Below are 23,326 nucleotides of genomic sequence, written 5' to 3'. Positions count from 1 at the left end.
GAGCTATTCAATCACAAATTCAGCTGGGCCAAATTTTAAAATCAAGAAATGTAGCTGGGCCGGACATGTTCGGGGCCCAGAAAGTAGCTAGTAATGTCAAATTTGGAACCGATACAAATAAATTTGATGAAAAATATTCACTTTTTATTCAGAGTCTCCCTTTTAAACTTGGCAACCTGACAAAAGCACATTAAAAAGTTCATAAAAACACAACAACAGAGCTATATTTGAACGTAACCTGAGGTAGGTTACGTTCAAGGTAGGTTTTTTACTTTAATAAAAAAAAATTGAATGAAAACAAAATGAAATTCTGTTAAAAAGAACTTTGGTCACTTCTTACCCAGGCATTAAGTGCATAAAAACTAAATTTGCACAGTTGTAGCTGTAGTTGAAAAGGACATTTTTTAATACTCAGTACTTTGGGGCTTCTTCTGTCGATCTGAAATACTGAGGGAATCTGTGTTAATTTTGGCAGCTATTTTTAATTTAGGTCTAAGTTTTAGTCTTTGAAATGAAATTTCTTTTAGTTTTAGTCACATTTTAGTCCTTTCTATCCTTTTTAGTTTTAGTCTAGTTTAAGTCAATGTACACTCAAAACATGTAAGTCTAGTTTTAGTCCATAAAAACTCCTCACATTTTAGTCTTTACTTTAAGTCCAAGCATTTATTTTCTTGCCTGTTTTTTGACAGATTTACTCACAGTGGAGAAATAACACAGATTTTGAATGTCTGCCGAAAACTAAATTACATTTCAGTCTAGTTTTAGTCATTTTGACAAAAACTAAACTTACTTTTTGTCAGTTTCAGTCATCACAGATCTATTTTTGTTAGTCTTAGTCTAGTTTTTGTGATGGAAAAAATGGCCGTTGACAAACAAAATGTGACATAGCTGCTACCAAGGTGTGCCCGTAGACCATGGTGACTGTAGACATGTCAGTACACGACTTTCATCGTTTTTGAAAAGAAAACAACTCACTGCTGTTCTTTGGTCTTCTTTTAATGAAGAAATGTCGTCAAGTTCTGATAAAACTGCCGCTTCAGCAGCATTCACGCTAATGTCTTCCGCCATAACTGCACCGGCGTCTTGTCGCCTCTGCCTTACGTCATGACTCTGTCGCACCTGAAAGTACTGCCCCTCATCGCTGATTGGTCCTGTCACTTTCTAAGCGGGCCCAAACTGTTCAGACGGGAGCTTTTTAAGAAGGAAACGGGTGAATCCATCTGCTTTGCAAGGGTAGGTGGATAGCCTTTTGCCATGAGAATGACTAGACTAAGACTCGCCAAAAATAGATCTTTGATGACTAAAACTGACTAAAGGTAAGTTTAGTTTTCATCAAGATGACTACAACTAGACTCAAATGTAATTTAGTTTTTGTCAGACATTTAAAATCCTATATCACTATATCATAATCGCAATATTTTCCAGTATAATAGAGGAATGTGACCAAATCCTGCAGAACTACTACCAACATCAGTTCATGCCTCTTTATGTTCAGATGGTTGATGTTTGTCAGTAGAACCAACACCAGTCAATCCCATGCTGAACTAGGATGATGTTTTATACATGTATGCCTCATTTCAGAGCTTACCTGCTCTGGACCAGTGTTACTCAACCCTGCTCAAACAACGAGCCACACTGTTGAAAAATACCTCAGCAAGAGCCACAATCTAAGTGGTGAAAAGTGGCGAAAAAGAGTTAATGTGGCATTAAAAATAAGAAAAAGTTGGCCAAAAGTGGCATAAGTGGGTAAAAAGGGGAAAACAGGCATAAAATGGCAAAAACTTGGTAATGATTGGCAAAAAAAGGGAGAAGAAGTGGCAAAAAAAGGCAGAAAGTGGCGAAAATGGTCAACAATAGGGTCAGGTTCAAACAGTCCTTCATACATCAGTCCATCCTAAAGCTAAATGAGGAGCTTAATCCACAAAATCACACAAAATCAATGAGGTTGTAATTGGGTCGACGGTTTTTTGTTAATTGTCCTCGTTGAATGTTATATGTATGTCTATGTATATCGTCCCTTGAATTGTGTATGACGGAGCTGCTGTTTTAATGCAAAACAAATTTCAGATCTTGCATCTGACAATAAAGTATTATCAATCAATCAATCAATCAATCAACAACTGGCAAAAATTATTAAGCTAGAAATTAGTAGAGAGTGACTAAAATGGTCAAAAAGCAGCAAAAATTAAGCAAGAGATTAGAAAAAAGTGACTACAAAAAGGTGGGAAATTGGGCAACAAAGCAGCAAAGAGGGGCAAAAATAGGAAAAAAAGCAGCATTTAATGGCAAAAGGCAGCGTCAATGGGTGAAAAGTGGCAAAAAAATGGCCAAAAAAGGGGAAATTTGTTAAAAGCAGGATAGAAGTGGCAAAAATGGGGAGAAATGGCAAACAAGTGGCAAGGGTCGGCAACAAGTGGCAAATTGAAGTGGCAAAATGTGTTAATAGCAGTAAAAATGTATGAAAAGCAGCAAAAACAGGAAAAAAGGGGCAAGAAATTGCAAGGGCAATGGAAATATACAGAGCAAAAATAAAGGTTGATATTAAAAGCCTACTGTACGGATAATTTTTGAGGTCAAAGTTTCCCTTTTTAAAAGTTTTTCTGGGGAGTAGTATTTCAAATTAAGACATTAAAGTGCCACAAATCCTCACAAAAGAGCCACACGCAGCTCAAGAGCCACGTGTTGATCACCGCTGTAGACACTGTGTCTCACTGAGGCTAACTCTAAATCCCTCACTCATCACTGTTTATTGCATGAATGTGTTGGTTGGTCTTCCTGATCTTCACAGAGACTAAAACACTGCTACATTCTTTTCTACAAGGCTCTTCTCGGTCTACTTCCTTCATATGTTCTGACCTACATCATTCAGAAGAGCACAGGAACTTTAATCTTTGGTGTCAGGATCTTTACTTGCTCTGTTCCGAAGGTCAGAACAGAGTTTGGAAAGAAGCATTTAAGTTTGCTGCTGCCTTTGCCTGGAATGACCTGCATGAAGACTTGAAACTAATGATCCGCTCTCATTGGATGAACTGAAGAGAAGCTAAATGACTTGGAGGCAGACTCATCCGGCTGCAGATGTTTTGATTAACTGACATATGTGGTCAATTTTAGTGAATATTTTCTGTTTTCTTGTGTCCTCAAATGCGTTTTGCTTGTGTATCTTGTACAGTGTCTGCTGTGTCTGTTTGTCTGTAGCTTTGTTAAATGTGCTGCTGCCTGTCTTGACCAGACATCCTTGAAAAAGAGATTAGCAAGGCTTATCCTGGTTAAATAGAATTGAATAAAATAAGATAAAAATAAAATTATAAAAATGTTGAACTGATGAATCAGTGCACCTCTACCCATAATGCTGTTTGCATGTTTGTCTTAAAATTCCAATTTAAAAAGAAAAACGTCCCAACTACTGTTGTTACTGGTTTTGTCCCTCTACTTTTTCCGGTATTGTAAATCTTACTGATAGTTAACATTATCACCATAAAGAAGCAATGAGCTTCGTCTCTCATGATGCCAAGCACATCTTAGTGACATTTTTTCTTCTTTGAGTTATTTTGGGGTTGTCTGGACTATCTTCCATTTTCGTCAGAAAGAAAAGCCCCCAGCTTGAAATAGCATCTCTCATTTTAAGTGTTTTTGCCTCACCTCAGCTCTATGAATTTCTAATGTGTTGGAGTGTTGTTTTTTCTCTACAAAAGCTACTTGTGCATGAAAAACTAAGTAAACAACAGAGACTTGGTTCAGGAAATAGTTCCTCACCAAGGATGTGGGTGACATGCATTCACTTTAGTATATGGAAGGTCATCGACTAAATGATTTTCTGATGCACTTTGATTTTTGTTGGTTTGCTCTGGTGGTTTTCCTTAAATGGTCTTGGTCTAAACTGATAATGTTTCAAAGGAAAACAAATGCAGGACTAGATAGGTGATTTTCCTTCATCCTCCACCACTGGTCATCAACTGGAGGCCACATCAGGCCCCCAACAGCTTCCCATCTGGCCCCCAGATGCTTGATTACATTCAGAAAAAGTGCTGAGGAAAAAAATACATTGCTGTATTCAGGCTATCTTTTCTTTCTTTCCTTATTTAATCTTTACAGGTATAAGGGGGATTGAAACATTTCTTTTAAAGATTGGCTTAAGGTTTGATCAGTTTTACAAAAATCCAACAGTTATCAACCATTATGAGCAAATAAGATGCATGAAAAACACATATTCACACCAAACTACATGGCAGCCCCATAAATATGTGGCTTAAATATCTCAATCGCCCCCCTTGTGGCTGGCTGCAGTATAGGTAAAAGGGACTAAGTTCACTGCCAAAAGCTAAAAAAAGGTACATTTCAAAGAAAATAAAATTACTTAGACAAAATTGTTTCTGTTATTTAGGGTGTATTCACACCTGTGGCTCGTTTGCTTTGTTCCGATTCTGGGGCAGAAACGATACATTCGTTTCAGTTGTCATTGGGTTCGTTTGTGTTCTCAGAGCAAAAGTCTCTTGCGGTCCAAAGTTGTAAACAATTGCCACGTGCGATCCAATTCGTCTCTCATTGGTCAGAAATCTTACTCGGAAGGCGGGGGAGTTTCCTTATCTTCATTCAGGTTCTTAACCGCTTTCCATGGGGAAAACAACAGCCATGGAGCATCAGCAGCGTGTGTGGCTAGTTTTTTTTATAGCGTTCATCTGGCTAATGTACCAGTGTTCGCTAAATCAACAAAACATGATTTTTTTTCGACAGTCAAGAAATAGTCTGGAAAATAATGTGCTGATGCACTTGTTGAAACGAAGATGTGCCGCCTCACGGAGCCCACGACTCATTTCACTCAGGTAGATCTGTTGTTCTTCCACCTTCTCTTCTTCTTCTGCTGTTGCTGGTTCTTCTACTCCTTCTTCTTCTATTGTTTTAACTGAACGGTTGGCAACTGGGCGCATTACTGCCCCCACGACTACAGTGTGTACTACAGTTATGAGTCAGTTGTGCCGGTTTCTGAGGTGATTGTGTTCTCACTGCAAAGGAACCGCTACAGGGCTCGAATGGAAGCGAGCCGAGACCACCCTATTTTGGCGATCTCGACCCACTTGTTTTGTCCCGCATCTGAGTGCGATTGCTGTGTTCACATATGTCCAAACGAACCGGGGGGCACTCACTGTTTCTGAACAACTGCCACAAATGAGCCAGGTGTGAATACACTTTAGTTTCCTTTAATGTCCTGGCCCCTACAGTGTCTGCATAGAAATAAGACGGCCCTTGTACAAATGCAGTTGATGACCCCTGTCCTACACCCCTTTAAAAAGACTGAATGCTAAAAACTTAATTTAACATGTACTGTACCATAATTGTTTGTTTAATTTGCTTATGAAACCTATCATATTTATTTTTAAAGTGTTTTGAATAAGGCTGTAAAGATTAATCAAGTTCATTATGATTAATCGAGGTTCACACTCAGTGTACAAAATTATTTTTACTCATGATATTTGCAGGCTTTATAATCCCTCAACACTATTAGGCACTCACCGTCTCCCTGCAGTTGCAGTGATGTGAAATAAGTCCACCACTGCTCCCTAATCTCTTAATTTATTTTAAAAGACTTACAGAGAGCTTTGTGAACAAGTAAGATGTCATCTGAAATGTTTTAATGTTCTTTTATTTCATTTTCAGTCCATAACAAGTTCCTTTTCTCATGGTCAAGTTAGAAGGCTTCCATCTACCTGTAAAAGCAGCTCAAGTCAGTGACCCGAAGTCTTAGACAGCAAAAATAATAAACGACACAAAAAAGTTCAAAATGCAAAATAATGGAATTTTAAAAAGCAAAAAAACTTTGTCAGCATTAATTCTGAGATTAATCACGATTGAAAATTCTCATCTTTTGACAGCCATAGTTTTAAAATCATTAACCCCGTAAAACCTGTTGTATCATGTTTGATACATACTGTTATGATAGCTCTATCTAATTAATATGATCAATAAATTACAAAAAAAAAAACTCTAAATACAATCTGATAAATGATAAAAATGCCCTCAACTGGATTACCAGAGACACAACGTATCCAATGAGATACAAAAAATATACATGTTAAATATATATGTTAAATTTGGATTTTTTTGAATGTCAGTAGAAAGTTAAATAAACATTTCAGTTATAAAGAAATGAGAATTTTCTGGCTGTGATTTGTGTTTTCAGGCTTTAAAGGGTTAAGCTTAAACTAAATGTTTTTCTGTTCAAGCACATAATTAGTATTATTATTATTTGTAATTTTGGTTACATTGTACTTAAGTATTGTTTGCGCATTTTATTTCTTAGTTTTTTAAAAATTACTAATTCCTGTCTCTCTCTTATTGAGCTATTGTGATAAGCAAATTTCCCTCGATAGGGGATCAATAAAAGTTTATCTTATCTTATCTTATTTATTACCTGCTTTTTGACTTCTGCCCAGAGCAATATTAAAAACAGTGATTCCACATGGAGTTTAGATTGTTTGGCTTGCAAATTTAACCATTATTGAAGAGGTCTGAAGTCAGAATACTCATATTATAATAATGATAAAATTGCCACTAATCATGCAACCCTATTAGAACATTGTTTTTGTTTTGCTGTGTTGTTAAAGGTTTGTCATGACTGTGATGTGTTGTGTTAAAAGAATTGGCACACGCTGAGACTGAAGCCTTGTTTTCATGTGTTTTGCTGATGGGGAGAAATTGTTCATGCTGACAAGTATGAAGCACAACTCCAAAAAAAAATCCACCAAACACTGGTTGTATCTGTTGTGCTTTGAAAGCCTACGAATAAAACACCAGTAACATCCATTGATCTGGACTGCTGCGTTTCTTGTACTTTAAAAAAGTCTTTTAGCTCCTTCACATGCATGCTTTTTTACATAAAGTTTGTGAAGATAGGTTTACCACTCTCAGTCAAGCCCCATATAGAGAACCTGGAATTATGGCTTACATGTTTTTCTAGGCATGCAAACATATAAGTTCAGTGAGAAGCTACTGTCTTTATATTATATTACAATGTTTTTTCATTGCACAACATAATACTTACCTTAAACAAACCACTTGAGCAACTTTTTAATTCATACATGTAAAACTATGCAAAGTGGCCCCTCGTTGCTTAATGGACCTTTCATGAAATAATTACTTTCATTTTTCAAAACCTGTCATTTTTAACTACCTGCTGGGCCTCAACTGTCTTCTGTACAATGCACAAAACCTTTTTGATAAAACCAACCCACAAGTATGTTTAATGAGAAAGACTGAGTTGAAATGATTAGAAACATTTCTCTGTAGCCGGTCGTGTCACTGCCATAAAGGACGGGTTATCTGGATCATCACACTCCCAGTACAGTAAATCCGCCTGTGCATAGAACTCAAGCCAGTTAAAACAATAAGCACCAAAAAGAGGCAAACACTCAGGCCTTAACAGAAGCATTAACAACACTGAAATATCTCTGGACCAGAATTCAAGCTCCTAAGAATATTTATATCAGATTTTGTTGAGTTTTTTTGTGTTGTCAAACATAGAAGCAGTATGTTTTTTTGTGTGTGGTGCACAAATATTGTGATAAACAGATTTTTAAGTTTGCATAGTAGAGCTTCAGTGTGGTGGTATCATTACAGATTTCCATCCATGGATGAGTGACTGAGAGTTATTTTGGTATCAGTGTTTCTTGATAAATTAATAAGTGGTCTCTGCCCTAGATTTATCATTAGGAAGTTTTCAAGGAATGGGGTCATGCTGTCTCCAAATTTCCTTGAATGGTACTATCTTTAACTGCAGAATGGGTTTATCTATTCAGACTATGTAAAAGTTGTTTCCTTCAAGTTGTATTCAAACACATCATTCAACTGTTTCTAACCACTATTTATAAAGCAGCAAAGTCACTGAAATTGGCTTTTTAAGATTGATTTTTTTGAAGCTTTTCTCGCTTTTATTTTGGGAGATAGGACAGTAAAAAATACAAATTTAAAAACTTAAAAAATAATAATCTGAATTAGAATCCATGACTGATTCACAGTGCCTATAAAAAGTATTCAACCTCTTGGATGTTTTGCCCTTTTATTGATTTTATGAATTAATCATGGTCCTCAGAATCAGAGTTTTCCTCAACAGTGTCTTTCTCTTTGCCACTCTCCCACAAAGCTTTGACTGGTGAAGAACCCAGGCAGCAGTTGTTGTCTGCAGAGTCGCTCCCATCTCAGCTGCTGAAGCTTGTAACTCCCTCAGAGCAGTCATAGGAGTCTTGGTGGCCTCTTTCACTAGTCTCCTTCTTGCACGGTCACTCAGTTTGTGCAGACAGCCTGATCTAGGCAGATTTACACATGTGCTATATTCCCTTCATTTCTAGATGAGGAATTCAACTGAAGTTCGGGGATGTTCAGAGCCTTGGAATTTTATGCCCTGACTTCTACTTTTCAATAACTTTTTCTCTGAGTTGCTTGGAGTGTTCTTTTGTTTCATGGTGTAATGGTAGCCAGGAATACTGCACTCAGGTCATCCCCATTTCCCTAACTGTAAGACTACTAGCACCAAATGACTGGACCTCTGCTGAATTATGTCAGTCACTTTAAAGGAGGTGAATATTTATGCAGTCACTTATTTTACATGACATGTTTTTCTTGAACTGACATTTCTTTGATTAAATCTTTTTTCAGTTTGACATTAAAGAGGTTTCTTTTTTTTGTTTGTTTAAAAAGGTAAATTATATTGACCATGATTGATTTCTGAAATCAATAAAAGGGTAAAACATCCAATGGGGTGATACTTTTTATAGGCACTGTAATTGCCATTACAAATCATGTATTTACAGTTTTCTGGAAATCAAATAATTAGTGTTAACACTCTTGTCATTCTTCTCTTGTATCCATACAGCTCTGTACTCCATCATACTGTTCTGCGTCTTCTTATGGATCCCTTTCGTCTATTTCTACTATGAAGAAAGGGATGACGACAACTGCAACAGATGCTCCGTGAGTATGCACTATTTCCTTTCTGCACACAGCTCTGTGGTCTGCTTCGTAATTCAAATGTCCTTCACATGATTCAGGTGCTTCTAAGTAATATCTTAATGCAAAAATGTTTGCAGTCATTTTAGTTGAACTTCCAAAATTGAAGCAAACAAAGTGCCTTTGTTTGCACGCATGACAAACAATGAAAGCAAAACTCTGTTTTCTTTTGTGTTGTTCTCTTAGTTTCCGCACAATTCCTTATATGTTTTTGATCCTACATGACCCTTTAAAATACACCCAAATCATCTTTTTTGCTGCAAATATTTTAGTTATTTTTCCTTTTTTTGCACAATTGCTAAAATGCATCTGATTTAAACTGATTTTTGCATGTACAGTCTTTAATAACAAGAGGAAAATGAACTTAATAATAAAGGAAACGTGACACTAGAAAAGCTAGTGTTAATCTTGTTGTTTAAATGCTTTAAACACCTTTAAACTAATCCAACAGATTTTTCTCTTTCTACAGTATTTTGGCATTTGGTTATAACCATCTCTCCAGAAAAGTAGTCTCCTATCAGACTGCTTGCAAAGAAATAAACATATTTCTTTGCTCTCTACATGCTGATTTATTCGTCTGATGTGGAATGGATTAGTTTCATTTATGTGGTTATAAATTTGAATTTGTTGTCATAATCAAAATCCAAAGCCATTCATGTGAAAATCCTTGGAAAGAGTGAAAGATGTTTTTATTATTGTACTGTGTCAGCATGTGTTTTTAGGACTTGAACTGTGAGATTTTGGATATGAATCAGCTTATGTTTATTTTCTTGGTGTTAAGCATTTACTCTTCTTAAGACACTAAATTGGATTGGAGAGGACTTGGAAGAATTTGGCTGTTTTAAGAAATTCAAGTTTCCAAGGGTGCAGTAGTATCTAAGGCGGACAAGCTAATGGTCCACTTGCAAATTTTTTCCTATATCATTTCTAAGACTCAAGCAAAGAAATTAAAAGTGAACTTTATTTTTTGATATTACATTCACATGCATTTTTATTTATCTAATCAATCAATCAGTCATTCCTTAGTTTGACAGCACCAATCAAACAATATGTCTCTAGACCAGTGGTTTTCAATCTTTTTTTTGCCCCAGGTACACCTTATATCAAACCAAAATTTCAAAATATACAAAATGGCCTCTTACATGTTACAGTAATTCTAGGCAGGCCACAGAGTCAAGCGCCGACATAACTCGAGATCGGCTGATCTCGCAAGCCATCATCAGCTGATGGCAAGCTGATTCATTCATTCAGCTGCTGGCAAATTGCTTTCATGCTGCCATACTTAAACTTTGCCTGGCTTTGCTTCACCTTCTGCAAGTCTCTTTTTACAGCCCTCCTCCGCCCTATCTCCTCCTTTATTCTACCTCTGACTTTATGAGTGTCATTATGTTGTCATGATGCCTGCTCTGCTTAGAGTTTTTTGCTGCTTCTCTTCCTGATCCAGGCTTTCCTTGTAGGTACAGGAAAAGCAGGAGCATTGGGTGTTCCTGCTTGATGCTTCCCATGGAAGGGCAGGGGACTCTTAAGACAGACATATGAGTGCAAGTTTATAACTGCTAATAAAGAAATCAATTTATAACCACACATCAAGTGTCTTGACAAAGTGGTTGTGACCAAACTGAAGTTATTGTATGGTTGTGGTAATGGTTGTACATATTCCCATGGCACACAAAGACTTGGCTCAAGGCACACCAGTGTGCCTTGCCACACCATTTGAGAACCACTGCTCTAGACACTTCACACAAAAGAGCAGGTCTAGACCATACTCTGTTATTCATAAAGACCCACTATTAGTCTACCATGAGTGCAATGATTGTTGTGCGATAGACTCTCAGCCCATGAGTGGCTCTGTCCTCCTCTGACTGCCTCTTGCTGTCCCTACTGAAGAGTGTTTTCGGTCAAACCAGCACTCAACAAGGTTTATTTGCATAACAGCACACTCCCTGTTTTCTTTAATTGCAGCATTATGACCTAACAATGGCGAAAAGCAGTTAAAAAGTGGTGTTATGTGTCCGATCACATTCTGAGTAGTGAAGCAGCTGCTTGCAATACACAATGAATGGAGTGAATATTCAAAATCTTCAGGTTTGGTGCAGGGGCATGCATTTACAACAGTGGCGGTGCATATCTCAGTACTGATAAATTGGTTGCATCGTTATATAGGATGCAGCCAACTTTTTGGATGAAAACAGTTATTAAAAGTGTGCCTCATACACCAGATTTTAGGGTAAAATTGAGTATTTATGTCAGTCTATGGCGGTAAAAATAATAAATGGTCCTTTAATTTCACCTCTGCATCCATACTATAAATCATCTGCCTCATATTGTCATCTGAAATTGAAAAGTTTCTAAATCTCTGTCTTCAGAAGTCTTTTCAGTGAATGATGTACCAAACGGCAGCTATCTCATAGTGCCTTTTATCCTTTCCTTGTGTCAGGTTTGAGCTGACACAGGCGCTTTCTCTCGCAGACAGGGAGGTCTTTTGTATTGTTACTTTAAAAGCACCTTGAATGGCACTGGGAGTGACACGTTATCTCCGCCAGGTCAAACTGCATCTACGCCTACTCTATATAGCTTTCACTCTCTATAGTCTGCAGCTAAATGGAGTAAAACCACCTCCCCTCACAGTAAATTACAATATTTCTTTTCATGGCCACTATTGACCAGTTTAATTTTTTTTCTTACAGCAAGTGAAGAACGCTCTGAAGTACACAATTGGATTTGCCATTGTCTGCGTGGTGCTCCTTTTAATTGGGTAAGTTTAGTACATGGATGGGCTCTTCTGTTTCTCTACAGGAAAGCTGGAGGGTGTGTGGATTTGTCATTGTGTTCAGCTAATGAGAGGAAAATCCTCTGGAACAGCTTCAGCACATTTGTATGGCCATGATAAACCATTCAAGAAAAAATAAATGTACATCTGCGTGACTACATGTTTTATTCTTCATCTCTTCTAGTTTCCTTGCTTTTTCATTGTAAAGTACATGTGAGTCTTTATTTGGCATTTTTGGTTGTTCCTACAAAATATACTGATGCACATTCTCAGCCACATCCCATTTATCTGGTCGTTTTCTACTGGCTGTGTACAGAAGCACCTGCACCACATAATGGATTTCCTTTGCAGCCCTGACAGCAACATGCCTTGAGTTCAACCTACACAATTTAATGTGCTCCCTCAACCATTAAATGGTGCCTTGAATGAAGACTTACTGAGTTTGAGAAAATAAAAGACACATGGCAATACTTTGTTACTGCTTAAAGTTTGGTTGTTTGGACTTTTTTATAGACAGAAGCAATTTAGCCTCTCCTTTACCTCATGAAGTGGAACTATTGTCGCTTTGTTCTGGCAATTGTTGCTTCAGTCCTTTGATCTACAACAACATGATAGCTTTTATCCTGCACTCTTCTCTGATACGAGGAGACATAATGACTTTGTTTGGTCACCGTTCACTCAGGAAGTCTTTCCTTGATGGCTTCCGTTTTGTTGTCCGTTTACCTGGTGAGTTGTTTGCCTCCTTAAGTGACCCCTGATCTTTTTCTGCTACAGTTTACAGATCCTTTTGTCAGTGCAAATAACTTAAATCCCATGTCCGGATTTTTCTTTTAAAGAAAATAGCATTTTTGTCTGTTTTATTGGAGGCCTTTGCAGCACAAGCTGACCTCTGTCAACGACCTCTAGAGGTATTTTAAAAGCTAGTTTACAGCTTCCTCTGCCTACACTTATTTTAAAAAGACCACGATTTTTAAACACCCTGAGTTTAAAAATGAGCCAGTGAAGGATTCTCACTATGTAGCCTTTATTACAGTTGCCACACCATGTTCCAAATTAATATGCAAATGATATTATTCTCTGATTTCCTAAATAGTCGATGCAAATGACAGCATAATTTTCAAGTCATCAATCACTGGAGGATAATTCAAATTATATTGAACAACCGTCCCAATGATATAAATTTTTCTCAAAAATAAAAAAGTCAAAATGCACTGCTCCACATTATTAAGCACAACAGAGTTTTAAAACATTTTTGGTTGTAAAGAACTGAAAATGGTAATTTGTTAAATTTGCAGCATTAGGAGGTCATATTTATTGAAATCAAAAGCTATTTCAATCAAAAAAATCTTAACAGGCCAAGTTCCATGTTAACATAGGACCCCTTCTTTAAAATCACCTTCATAATTCTTGCATCTATTGAACTTGTGAATTTTTGGAGAGTTTCTGCTTGAATTTCTGTGCAGGATGTCATAATATCCTCCCAGAGCTGCTGTTTTGATGTAAGCTGTCTCCTACCCTCATAGATCTTTAGCTTGAGGATGCTTCAAAGGTTCTCAATAGAGTTGAGGTCAGGGGAGGATGGGGGCCATACCATGAGTTTCTCTCTTTTTATGCCCATAGCAGCCAATGACACAGACGTGTTCTTTGAGATGATGTTGCATTGTCATTCATGAAGATAATTTTGCAACGGAAGGCACGGTTCTTCTTTTTGTACCATGGAAGAAAGTAGTCAGTCAGAAACTCTATATACTTTGCCAAGGTCATTTTCACACCATCAGAGACCCTAAAGGGGCTTACCAGCTCTCTCCTCATGAATCTGGCCCAGAACATGACTCCGCCACCTCCTTGCTGACGTTGCAGCCTTGCTGGGACATGGCGGCCGTCCACCAACCATCCATTACTCCTCCATCTAGACCATCCAGGGTTGCACGGCACTCATCAGTAAACAAGACTGTTTGAAAATCAGTCTTTATGTGTTTCTGGGCCCACTGCAACCGTTTCTGCTTGTGAGCATTGGTTAGGGGTGGCTGAATAGTAGGTTTATGCACGACTGCAGGCCTCTGGAGGGTCATCCACTTTGAGGTTAGTGGGACTCCAGAGGCACCAGCAGCTTCAAATACCTGTTTGCTGCTTTGTAATGGCATTTTAGCAGCTGCTCTCAATCCAATGAATTTGTCTGGCAGAAACCTTCCTCATTATGCCTTTATCTGCATGAACCTGTCTGTGCTCTGAATCAGCCACAAATTTTCACAGTTCGATGGTCATGCTGAAGTTTTTGTGAAACATCTAATGTTTTCACACCTTGTCCAAAGCATTGCACTATTCGAGGCTTTTCAGCAGCAGAGAGGTCCTTTTTCTTTCCCATATTGCTGAAACCTGTGGTCTGCTTAATAATGTGGAACGTCCTTCTTAAGTAGTTTTCCTTTAATTGGGCTCAACTGGCAAACTAATGAGTACAGGTGTCTGAGATTGAATTCAATGACAAAAGGGCCCTGGGACACAATACCAACCATGAGTTTAATTGAAAAACAAAAAACTGAATGTTTATGACACTCAAATCCAATTTGCATAATAATTTGTAACAATGGATGATTTGTGCTCATGTTTCCACTTTTAAGCGATGTCTTTTCTGATTCCTGTCGCGTTGTAGCATCCCTTTTACCGACTCCTTACCTTACCTGCAGTGTCCGCAGGGCTGTGTGCCAGTGTGTGAACGGTGAGGACTCAATACACCAGGGACGTGCTGCTGCAGCTTAACTTAGCCACTGACATCACGCTAAAGCTACCGGACTTTATTATTAGACATTTTCAAGGACCATGTGTAGCTAAAGTGGAAAAGAGCAAGCAGGCAAATGTGGAGCCATCAGACTACACCTGAAAATGAAACAGTAGCTAAACTGGATTCCTTGTGATTCTAACAGAGCACATCTGCATGTCACATGTATCGTTCAGCCTTTTTAGCTGTCTGTGAGTTCCTTCAACGTTTTACAACTATTGTGTATGTTCACCCGAAAGCAGACGCCTCTTCTGCCTCCAGCATCGTCTTTGATGTAGTGCTGAAAATACAGGCTGTTTCACTGGATGCACCAAACTTAATAATGGGTGATTCTAATCGTGTCTGTCATAAAAAGTCACTTGAGAACTTTTACCAGTTTGTCACTTGTCCAGCCAGACGAGATAAGACACTGGATCTTTGTTATGAATCAGTGCCTATAAATCAGTCCCACTTCCTCAGCATGGCTCTGCGGATCATTATTGTCTGTATCTGCTGCCTACATACAAGACTGTTTTAAAAAGAGAACAAAACAGGGACCAAGGACATTAAAGTATGGTCAGAAGACTGTTACATCTGTACTAACTGGGGCATTTTGGCCAATTTTGTGAAAAGGATTTTTGACTCATTTGTGGATGTAACTTGCAGAGACACGATTATCCCTTACAAACATTTGAAAATGTATCCAAGTAACAAACCATGGGTCTCTGTGTCTGTTAATGGGGCCACATTTTACCCCTTTAAGGCAAGTCTATATTGGTTTAACATGTCCCCAAAATATGCCTGTGAAGTTTGATGCTGTAAAAGCACTCCAGTATTGCATTTTGCATTTCTGAAAACCCCTCTGTTTCAGCCATGCTCAGAACAAGTTACTTCTGTTTCTGTGGCTTTAAATGTTAATGAGATGTCTGACTACGCCCCTCTCAGGAAATGGATGGATGTGGCTCTCCTGATCCTCTGAAAGGAGGAGGAGGAGGAGGAGGAGGAGGAGGAGGAGAGGAGGGCAGAATTTTCTTAAAAGTGGGGAGGGCCAACTGAACCTGGGGTCGGTGCTAAATCCCCACATGACATCATGAGGGGAAAATCTGAGAACGGATTGTTTCAGCACACATTTTCTGAAATGCGGAGAATAGGGTGGGGGGATTTTTCTGATACTTGAGGGGATAGTGGAAAAATCTAACCTGTTTCCTTGTTTCTTACTGGCAAATCCATCTTGCAAAGCTCCTGTCTGAACCATTTGGGCCCGGTTAGAAAGTGACAGGACCAATCAGTGACAAGGGGCAGTACTTTCAGGTGTGGCGGAATCATGCCGTAAGCAAGCCGAAACAAGAGGCCTGCTCAATTAAAGCCGAAGAGATTAGTGTGGATGCTGCTGAAGCGCCAGTTTTATCAGAACTTGACAGCATTTCTTTGTTAAAAGAAGAAAAAAGAACAGCAGAGAGTCGTTTCTTTTCAAAAATGACAAAAGTCATGCACTGACATGCCTACAGTCGCCATGGTTTGTGTTATTCCTCGGTAGCTTCACACGTGCACCTTGGTCACAGCTATGTCACATGTTTTGTTGCTCCGATTGGCCCGTAAAGATGTGATAGACAGAAGTTCATCCAATCACACTGCGAGTTTTTTTCAAATTCTCTGCCCTTTCCCAAACGCTTAGTATTGAAGGTTTTCCAGATGAGTGTGTGAAACAAATCCATCTGGCATGTCAGGTTAGGAAAAATCCTGAATACAAAGAAAAATTCTAAGTCTGCTTTATGAGAATGAAACCAGCCAGAGCCCGGTCATCAATGACGTTGTTCTTTGTGGGAGGAGTCTTACCTGCAGCAAAATACATTGAAAACCAAAGATATGTTTGCTGATTTTAAGAAGAAATCAGCTGAATGAATGAAAGTCAGACAATAGAGTGTGCAGTCATATAAATACCTTTGAACCATTATTCATTACAAATTGAATTTTGAAGCTAACCCTAGATGAGGTCTTTCCTTTCTTAAAATGAATAATGACACGTAACATGGCCAAAGAGGGAGCATATTAAAAAAGATTAAGAGGAAGAGTGGACCCCTGTAGTTATCTACACGCTAGCAGGCAGGATAAGGCCAATGGAGACATGAAATGTATTTATTTATTTATTTACTTATTGCATATGAGGCAACAGGAAGTCTCTGATATGCTGATCTAATATCTTTCACCTCCCAGGGTGAAAGTTTTTAAACTTTGTTTTTACCACCAGTTTTTCAACTTTGAAAATCAATCCCTGCGGATTCACAGAGCACTGTATTTTACGTGATTTTTTTGAAGATGCCAGATAATAAGAGGGTTTCTGACCTTATTTTGTGCTGTCTGTCAAGAAGGATTAATGATCAGTGCAGAAGCATTTCATGATTAATGGAATCAAAGTCTGCGCTGAAGCTGAGCATCATTAGTGTTGACCCTCTCCACTCTTCGGCTGGCAGAAATATATATTCTCAGTTTTTAAAAGTGCTGTTTTAGTTCTGCTGACAAAAAATGTGTTTTTTTACACATCCAGCCTCTGTTTGGTGAAAATGTGTTCCCTTCCTTTTAGGCATTTAGAACTTCAGATTAAAATGTGGCCTAAAATGTGTATAGATCTGTCTATGTGAGTACTGGTTAAAAAGTCTGAATCCGTTTACAGATGCTGTACAAAAAGGTACAAATTACACTTTGGGTTTTTCAGCCTGTGAAGTGTTCTGGGGTTGTATTTACAGCAGACCCCAAGGACAGAGAGTGGCCCAAACCAGTGGAGCTGGGATGAAGATGATGAAGAAAACCTGGTTCTAATGCGCACATACATGTAATCAAAATTATTCTACCCCATCGCAAATCAGGTTTATTGTGAAAATTTACAGACTTTCAGCTGTTTGCAATGAACAAATCAAACAGAAGAAATTGAAATAGCTCAACACAACAAATGCTTCAAGTGGTTTTGCCAAATTCAACGGAAAATGCAACTTTTAATGACTTCTCCAGTCTCAAAATTATTCACCCCCTGAACAGAATCCCTCACAACAGCTGCAAGGGGTTTGTTGAGTGGGCTGAAATGAGAAGATTAGAGGATCATTAAAGGTGGGCTCCATGGTTAGATTGGCCAAACTGAGGTAATGTGAGAGAAATTATTCGAAACAATTTTACTTTTTAAGACAACACAAGTTTTAGTGAAATAGGCCGATGGATTGGAAAGTGATTAACTTTTCAAGACTTTTCCAGACTATGTCTTTATAGTCCTGGCTTTGTGTACTGGGATACAGTTATGTTGGAACAGAAAAAGGCCCCTCAAAAGTATTGCCACAAAGTTAAAAGCACAGCATTGTCCAAAATGTCTTGGTATGCTGAAGCTTTAAGATTGCCCTTCATTAGAGAAAAGGGGTCTAGCCCAAACCCTGGAAAGCAGCCCCATTACATTAACCCTCCACCAAACTTCACAGTTGGCACAATGTAGTCAGGCAGGTAACTTTCTCTAGGCATGCACCAAACCCAGACTTAGTGCCAAATAGAGAAGCTGATTTGTCACTCCACAGAACACGTTTCCACTGCTCCACTGTCCAGTGTTGTTGTGCTTTTTTCTTCCTATTCCATGAAGCTCCTGCTGCACAGTTTTTGTGCTTATAACAACATCAGTGGAGTCAACAGAGCATTGGTGAGCTGACTTACCATACTGATTAGCAATCATTGACCCTGATCTTTGATTCCATGTGGTTTTCCGCTTTGTGGCTGTGTTGCTGTTGTTCCTAAATGCTCCAACTTTCTGATAATATCTCTTCCAGTATCATATTTAAAGTCACTGAGCTCATTTAGACCCATTTTCTATCACAAACGTTTGCAAACAGACTACATGGCTAGGTGCTTCATTTTATCCACTTGTGGTAACAGGTTTGATTGACACACCTGAATTCAATAATCAACAGGTGTGGCCAAATACTTCTGTCCATCAAGTGTATCCAAAGTAAAGAAAGAAGCCAAAAACAAAAGCCATTGGATAATGATTCAATTAAATGATGATGTATAAGAGTAAACACAGGCATTGGAATATAATATGATAAAAAATGAAATCTTTTAAAAGTTAAAATGTAGTGAATAATTTAAAATAAGTTATTACAACTAGAAAATAAGTGATTGAATGCAAATGATAAAAGATAAGAATCCAGAACTTTTTGATGGAAATGTGTAGAGGTGGTTTCGAAGGTCGTGACCATCATGGTTAAGTCATCCTAACGTGGAAAGCTAGCTAATTTAATTCAGCGTATGACTTTAAGTTTTTTTTTTTTTTTTTGTTCCCTTCCAAAACAAATTGCAAGAGGGGACCTAAGGCATTGAGAAATGCCCTCTGTGCTAAGTATAGCATCTTGTCTGGTTTTCAGTGGTCCAGTTATATCCAAGATGGATACTAAAACAGCCTCAAAACCTGCTTGTTTGATTTTTAAGCCTTGTTTTCCAGGCAAAGGTATTTAAATGTATTTGATTAATTAATCTTAATCTTATCTAGTCCCATTTTCCTATATGGTTTATCTTTGCAAGACAGATAAAACAGCATTAAAAAGAAAAGAGATTTCTGCAATGAGAAAAACAGCATCTAGTGTGGAGGACAGAGGCAGAGGTCCAATTTTACAGCCCTGCAGATAAGTAAAGAAACAGACATTTACCATGGAGCTTAGACGTCTGGATGCTGGAGTGGAGAACATGCTGTAAAAGCTTCTTTGGCCATTTCTGTCTGAGCATTACGCCGTCCAGGACATAAAAGGTCTGTGAAGAGGGATATGGATGTTAGAGCAGAAACAAACTTCTATGTGCTGTCCAGAAGCTTTCTGGAAAACAGACTTCGCAAAATATTTTTTGAAAACTGCCCACCCCATTGTGGGGTTTTCTAGCAGAACTAAAGTCTGTTTGAATATCTGTGGCTCTCTCAGCAGCAGCTACTTCTCAGAGCTTTTAACATGATTTCTCTGAGGAGGGATGATTAAAAATATGGACAGTCCTTTCTTTTTTCTCCTTTTTTGTGATACCAGTGCAGAGACTAAAGAACGTTACGTTTTACTTTACTTCTAACAGCTTCTTTTTGTGATTGCTTTCAGAGCTTTCGTTCCACTCGAGGCCCCTCCTGGACAGAACTCCACTCAATGGGAGAAAGTACAGTACCTTTTTGAGGAGCTTGGCAGCAGTCGTAAGTAGCATTTGTGGAAAATTATTCCTGTTATTTTCAACTTGGGTCTAATGTTTGTAGTTCTTGTTACCACAAGCAAAAGACTTATTTTTCCTGTGAAGATGGACTACTTCAATCATCATACCCCCTTATTAGACAAAAACACTGCTCCCTGCATGTCACATCCATTTCTACCTACATTGCCCTTCTCAATTTTTCATTCTTCATACTTTCTTGCTTCTTTTATTATTGTCATTCTATTGTCAGCTTTTTGATGTCCTCATTCATCAGTCTAAAGTAAAAAGTTTTTGCAGGGAATAAAAATAATCATTAAGTAGTCTCAGAATTGCACAGCATGAGACCGTGTCAGGTTCAACAAAGTAGAACACATCCTGGTTAAAGTGAAAAAGATTTTTCTTCACTAGACATTAAGACCACATGTAGGGAGGTGGTTAAATTATGAGCCCTCTCCTTTTGTCCTGTAATTAAACAGCTCTGAACTCTCTTTAGTCTGTCTTCTTTGACACTTGCAACTTTAGTTTTCAGTGTCTAAAAATGCTCAAAACCTCTATAAACATGACAGGCACATAAGGCTTTCCCAAAAGTGTTGTATTTCTGTGGGTATTAGCTAAAGGTGGGGCAAATTAGCTGATCAGCCAAGTGTTATTAAACATGTAGATGTACGTATCACCCACAGGTGACCACAGTGCTTTACAAAAAAACAAATAGCATTAAAAACACAGCACAAGACAAACCCATTAAGATGAAAATAACAGCCTTCATAAATACAGACTAAAAGGATAAAAAGCCATCCTGAATAAATAAGTCTTAAGTTTTGATTTGAAGAGGTCCAAGTCAGAGATACACATTTCAGAAGGTTATTTATTCCAGAGCCTAGATGCAACAACTGAAAAGGCTCCGTCACCCCAATGTTTATATTTTGACCTGGGCACTTCCAACAAAATTTGGTTGGATGACCTCAAAGCCCTGCCATGTTCCCGAACTATTAAAATCTCAGATAAATAGACAGAGCAAGGCAATTCAGATGTTTAAAAACTTGCATTAAAAGTTTTAAATCAATTCTGAAATGGACTGGAAGCAAATGAAGGGAAAAGAGAATGGGAGTAATGTGCTCTCATATGGTTGTGTTTGTTAAAAGACATGGAGCTGGATTTTGTACAATTTGAAGGTGCCTGATTGAGGATTAGGAGATTCCAACATAAAGTGCATTGCAGTAGTCCATCCTGGATCTTATTAAGGCATGGATAGCTATCTCAAGATCATGATGGCCTAATGTGAACTAGTGTGTAGCCAGCTAAAGTAAGCTACAAAACCTTAATTCTATTGGTTAGGAACACGATGAGGCAAACTAGCAACCTCTTATGGCTCTAACTGTGTATTAATAACATAGAAAATGCTAAGCATGACCTTCCCTGATGTTATTGCCTGTTGTTAATCTCAAATAATTTTCTGATTTCCAGCAATACCTCATCAAATGGCACTATAATTATATTCAAGAAGTTCAAACAATCAAATATTGATTGAAGTGGTTTAATCCCAGCAGTGAAAGAGCCCTCCTTGGGCATCTTCACTTGTTGAACAGAGTAGTGTCTGGGCTTATTCTCAAGCTTATGCAGACACTTTGCCAAATATGGACTCCTCACAGTCCTCTGGCCTTTTGCCATCTGGGGATCAAGGAGGAAGTTGAACCATCTGCCTCTCTTCACAATAGTGCACCCCTACATGCTCTCCCTCACCTTCCTTCCTTCTCCGGCACAGGGGGAAATTGCTCGGCTGCTGAGGAGGAAATGTGAGGATCATCCCTTTTCTAATTCCCTGTCTCTCCTCTCTCCAGATGGGAGGTTAATTGTGTAAAGGAAGGGCTCTTTTGCCACATAACCCCTGACTGCTTTGCAATTGCTGTTCATTATGGCCACTACATCCTTAATGGCTCCAACAGTACATATGTTCCAATATTCCAATAATGCCTGAATGAACCCTAGAGCAGTAGACAGTACTGTTGGTATTCATGACCACACAGTCAAATCTTGTATTTTTGGCCATGTCTCAAAGAGGAGTGCGCGGGAGTCCAACTTTAACTAAGAAGAGAAGTTGGGAAAGATTTCGAACACTTAACCTTTGCTTCATATCTTCTTATCACTAACCAAAAAAACATATAAATGCATCCTGACAAAGCGATACACATACCATCGAGATGAGAAAATCTAAATGGAGAAAACTTTCACCACTAAATATGACCTCTTCACTCCTCTTAGTCTACATATGAAAACATTTTTGTGCTTCTTTTGGAATAAATGCTCTTAACTGGTTCTTAAACATTCATTTGGGGCGACTGTAGGTAGAGTTGGTGCCACAGTCGGAAGGTTGTGGGTTTGATCTCCGGCTCCTGCATGTTTGATATGTCCTTGGGCAAGACAACCCCAATTCGCTCCCACTGCTTTGTCACTGGTGTGTAAATGGGTATGAATGCATTTGAATAGGATTGGCTGATACTGATGGCCAATTCTCCAAAGTAACCTCTGTCATCGGTGTGTGAATGTGGAGTGAATGGGGTGAAAGGTGTGAATGGGTAGGTGTGACCTTTGGTGTAAAAGCGCTTTGAGTAGTCAGATGACTTGAAAAGCTCTATAGGAGCTCATGTCCATTTGCCAAGTACCAATCATCTAAATGCTATGATTGTTTTAATAAAAAATAATGAATAACCACACTCTCAATAGCTGCCCCTGGCAGTCTGTCTGCCTATTTAGATAGGCAGCAGAAGAGAGACAAGGCATAAATGGGGAGAGATTTGGGGAAGACATACGCCAAACAGCACTGAGAAAAGGAGTTGATCATACGACCAGTGTGTTGAGAACTGTAGCCTTAGGCACATGCTCTGCAAACTGAGCTGAACTGGCACCCTTCCCTAATTTTTTTTCTTTTTTTTCCCACGTTGCTATTCCTTCCTGTTTTCTGACTAACTATTTCAGTTTTAAAGAGAAAAAACTACTGAGATTATGCACAGCTACTTTTCCACCTTTCCTACATCCTAAGCTCTGTCATAGTAGCACCTGTTTATTATGAGTTGTACAATTAAGGAGATATATTTTATCCCATCCATTCAACATAGAGCCAGTACATACTCAGTTTTGGTGATACTGCTCTCCTTTTGCTGAAGGAGCTCTTAAGAAACACCTCTCTCTCCAAGTCTCATGCACGCACACAAACCTGGAGGGCTTTATGCATCCTGAGATAAGAGCTACCTCATTCCTTGGCTTTAGGAAATCGAAGGTGTACAGATGTGGAAGCACCGCTGATAAAAGACAATATTCCCTCTGCTAAATCCCCATAAAATCTGCTCAAGAAACCTAGAAGAGTGGCAGCAAACATCTATCCTTTGCATTGTGTAGAGTTCATGAACAGAATGTTCTCCATGCATAACATGCAGCTATTGTATATTTTACCAAGCTCACCACCAAACAAAGGCAGCAAAATAGCAATGAAACACCCGGGAATAAGAAACAAGCATTCAGATGTTAATGTTCAGCCCAGCTGTCAGACTTCAAAGTTTTCTCTTTGCATATAGTACAATAGGGTGCAGGCATATAATTTATCTCCATTTTCCACCTCT

At 38.5% G+C, this 23,326-nt stretch overlaps 1 protein-coding gene across 2 annotated transcripts in view; it reads left to right on the top strand.

The window, feature by feature from the left end:
* Positions 1–23,326, top strand: part of lmbrd1 (LMBR1 domain containing 1) — a 130,753-nt gene that overhangs the window by 28,144 nt on the left and 79,283 nt on the right. For both annotated transcript variants that reach the window (XM_041789783.1, XM_041789782.1), the window contains 3 exons: positions 8,864–8,961; positions 11,685–11,752; positions 19,628–19,716. In XM_041789783.1, the coding sequence (XP_041645717.1) occupies positions 8,864–8,961; positions 11,685–11,752; positions 19,628–19,716 (255 nt within the window). The remainder of the gene's footprint in view (positions 1–8,863; positions 8,962–11,684; positions 11,753–19,627; positions 19,717–23,326) is intronic.

Source organism: Cheilinus undulatus, linkage group 6 (assembly GCF_018320785.1).
Source record: "Cheilinus undulatus linkage group 6, ASM1832078v1, whole genome shotgun sequence".
Lineage (NCBI taxonomy): Eukaryota > Metazoa > Chordata > Actinopteri > Labriformes > Labridae > Cheilinus > Cheilinus undulatus.
The sequence above is the reverse complement of the archived record's forward strand: the minus strand, read 5'-3'. Positions and strand labels throughout refer to the sequence as shown.